The 3,441-nt window shown below is 52.3% G+C and overlaps 1 protein-coding gene across 1 annotated transcript; it reads right to left on the reverse strand.

The window, feature by feature from the left end:
• Positions 1-1,625: 1,625 nt before the first annotated feature.
• Positions 1,626-2,198, reverse strand: LOC144160731 (uncharacterized). Its single transcript, XM_077691920.1, has one exon. The coding sequence runs from the start codon at positions 2,196-2,198 to the stop codon at positions 1,626-1,628; it is 573 nt and encodes a 190-aa protein (XP_077548046.1).
• Between the last annotated feature and the right edge of the window lie 1,243 nt (positions 2,199-3,441).

Consider the following 3,441-nt stretch of genomic DNA (forward strand, 5'->3'; position numbering starts at 1 on the left):
AAGCGGGTGCAAGGACAATTCCCTGAAAGACCACCAGGCTGCTTCTAAATTCAAACAAACATACTGACTAAAACCAGTCTAATGTGGCAATACTCAACACGAGAATATGAACTGAATAAAAATAAATCTGGTATGCAAAACGCATCAACAAAGGAACTCACAAGGACACCAACCGCAGAATTCAATATTGGTAATAAAAACATACTTAAGGGAAAAAAAATATGAAACCATATTTCTCGAGGCCATCTCTACACTAAGGGCAGCGGCTTAGGCCGTCAGCGTTGCCATTGAGCTTCCCCTTTTTGTAACGGACGTCAAATGAGTACTGCTGCAAAGCGAGGCTCGAGCGCAGGAGGCGGCCGTTCTTAGCGGACATTGTCTGCAACCATGTGAGGGGACTGTGGTCAGTTTCAATAACAAAATGCGAGCCGGCGATGTAGCAAGCTAGCTTTTGAACTGCCCACACGAGGCACGCGGATTCCTTTTCAGAGGTGCTGTATGCCTCCTCGCGTACTGTCAGCTTACGGCTGGCGTGAAGCACGGGGTGCTCGTCACCCGTCTCCCCTTTCTGGCATAATACCACCCCCATGCCTCGATCACTAGCGTCGCACTGAATAACGAAAGGTTTGTCGTAGTCAGGGGCTGTAAGGACCGGCTGGCTGGTCAGCGCTCTTTTCAAATCATTGAAAGCCTGCTCCTTCTTCTCATCCCATTTTATCGTAAAGGGCTCAGTTTTCCGAAGGGCGTCAGTGAGATGGCTGGCTAACTCCGAGTACCTGTGAATGTATCGCTGGTAGTAGCCTGCTACGCCTGAGAAGGAGCGGATGTCGGTCTTAGTACGGGGCGGCGGAAAATCGCGAATCGCGGCTACCTTGACCTCGGAAGGCCGTCGGTGCCCCTGACCAATTACGTGACCTACGTAGGTCACCTCTGCCTGGACTAATTGGCAGTTCGAAGCCTTGACCGTGATGCCTGCTTCCCTCAGCCTATTAAGGACAGCGCGAGGATGTTGTAAGTGTTCAGCCCACGAACGAGAGAATATCGCTACGTCGTCGAGATAGGGTAGCGCAAAGCTCTCCTTTCCCTTAAGCACCTTGTCCATGAGGCCAGAAAAACAATAGGATGCACTCTTCAACCCGAAGCTCAAGAGTTTCGGTCGGAACGTTCCGAGAGGAGATATGAATGCGGCATACCTGCTAGCCTGCTCCGTCAAAGCCACCTGCCAATAGCCCCTAAGTCTAAGGTTGAAATGAACCGGGCCCCGCTCACCCTCTCTATCCGTTCCTCAATGTGAGGTATCGGGTACGTTTGATCCCTGGTGATTAGGTTGAGTTTCCGGTAGTCTATACAAGGTCGGCGGTCCTTGCCGGGAACTTCCAGCAAGATCAATGGTGAAGTGTAATCGCTCTCGCATGCCTCGATTACGTCAAGCTCAATCATGCGCTTTATTTCTGCTTCCATGAGGCTCTGCTGATGCCGCGACACACGGTAAGGCTTAGAGCGAACGGGTTGGGCCGAGGTCAGCTCTATATCGTGAACCACGAAGGAGGTTCTACCTGGTTTATTGTAAAACCGGTCCTCAAATTCCCGAAGAAGTTGTCTCAAGTCACACTTGTAGTTAGGCTCTATTCTGCCTTCTCGACCATTTCCTCGATGACCCGGGAGGGGTCCTCTTCGCTCGACACGGGCCCTAGTTCGGGAAAATCGAGTGGCATTTCCTCCGGGAAGTTAAGAGCCATGCTTACGATTGCTTCCCGCTGCCTGTATGGCTTCAGCAAATTGCTGTGGTACACATGCTGCTGTTTCCGCTTGCCTGAAATTCTCACGACATAATTTGTGTCCGACAGCTTTTGAATAACTTGTGCGGGGCCTTCCCATTGGAGTTCGAGTTTGTTCTTCTGGCATGGCTTTATCAGCATCACTTCATCCCCAACTTTAAACTTGCGAGCCCTGGCATTGCGATCATAATACCGTTTAGCCTTTTTCTGGGCTTCAGCCATTGCGCCCTCGGCCAACTCCTGAGAATGGTGTAACCGATCAAGCAAGGCAAGAACGTACTCGACCACCGTGGGGTGCTCGCCGCGGCCTTCCCACGACTCGCGTAGAATGCGGAGCGGTGATCGCAACGACCGGCCGTAAACTAGCTCGGCGGGCGCAAATCCCGTCGCCTCGTGAGGCACTGTCCTCAGTGCGAACATTGTTGCAGGCAAGCACCTATCCTAGTCGGTCTTTCTTTCCCAACACAACGCCCGTAGGAGGCGCTTCATCACGGAATGACGTTTCTCCACAGAATTAGATTGTGGGTGGTCGACCGAACTGTGAAGCAATTTGATCCCGCATTTCTCTAGAAAGGTAGTGGTTAGTGCGCTGGTAAGCGCTGTACCTTGGTCACACTGTATTTCGGCGGGGAACCCCACTCGCGTGAAGATGGCCAGCAACGCGTTTACAATTTCCGCCGAGCTCAGCTCTTTGAGTGGAACTGCCTAAGGGAACTTCGTAACGGGGCAAAGAATGGTCAGGATGTGACGATGGCCGGAATCGGTTGCTGGAAGAGGGCCTACCGTGTCAATAACGAGGCGTCTAAAGGGCTCGGAGATTAAGGGCACCAGTTTCGTAGGGGCCCGCGCCTTATCGCCCGGCTTACCCAGCCGTTGACACGTGTCACACCTTCGAACAAACTCCTCAGCGTCGCGGAAGCACCCTGGCCAGTAGTATTCCTGTAGTATCCGGTCCTTAGTTTTTTATACGCCTAAGTGCCCGGACCACGCGCTGCCATGAGCCAGGTGCAAGAGGTTCTTGCGATAAGCCTCTGGCACCACCAACTGATCAAACTGCACTCCCTTCCTATCCTTGTACCTACGGTACAGTATACCACCTCTTTCCTGATAAAGAACATTTTTCTTTGCAACTCCTTCGCTTCCGCCCAACTTAATGTTCTGAAGTGTTGCGTCACGTTTCTGTTCAGCTATCAGGGCATATCTGTTTACTCCTAGCAGCTCTTGCAACTCTCGGAAGTGGGTGGGACAAACACCTTACCTAAGAAGTCAGAAAATTTATCCTCGTCTCTAGGTTGTTCCTCGAGTTTAGAGCCTTGCGATGTCACCTCAACTACCATGGCCGGCAGGGGCGCCTTTACGCTTAGAGTGCTGCTCTCACCCATGCACTGACTGCTGCGTGCCACCCCGTTTGAACTGGGCGCTATCGGCGCCAACTCCCGAGCTTCTGAGCGGGTCAGCGCTATTACAATTACCCCGAAGTTCAAACCCTTTTGCCGCAACAATTCCTCAGACCGGTTGGAAAACAGGTACGGATATTCGGGCGGCAAACTAGGCCACACCGTGGCCTCGGTGTCAAGTATCCCCAAGGGGCCCTCGATTCAAATTCGCGCGATTGGAAGACACACGCTGTTTGCCTCAACCGCCTGCCTGATCCAGGCGCACT

The sequence above is a fragment of the Haemaphysalis longicornis genome, unplaced genomic scaffold (assembly GCF_048455015.1).
Source record: "Haemaphysalis longicornis isolate Haplotype H1 unplaced genomic scaffold, Haemaphysalis longicornis Haplotype H1 scaffold_11, whole genome shotgun sequence".
NCBI lineage: Eukaryota > Metazoa > Arthropoda > Arachnida > Ixodida > Ixodidae > Haemaphysalis > Haemaphysalis longicornis.

Coding starts and splice junctions, on each gene's coding strand:
- LOC144160731 (XM_077691920.1), bottom strand. CDS start 2,198: ATGTTCGCACTGAGGACAGTGCCTCACGAGGCGACGGGATTTGCGCCC.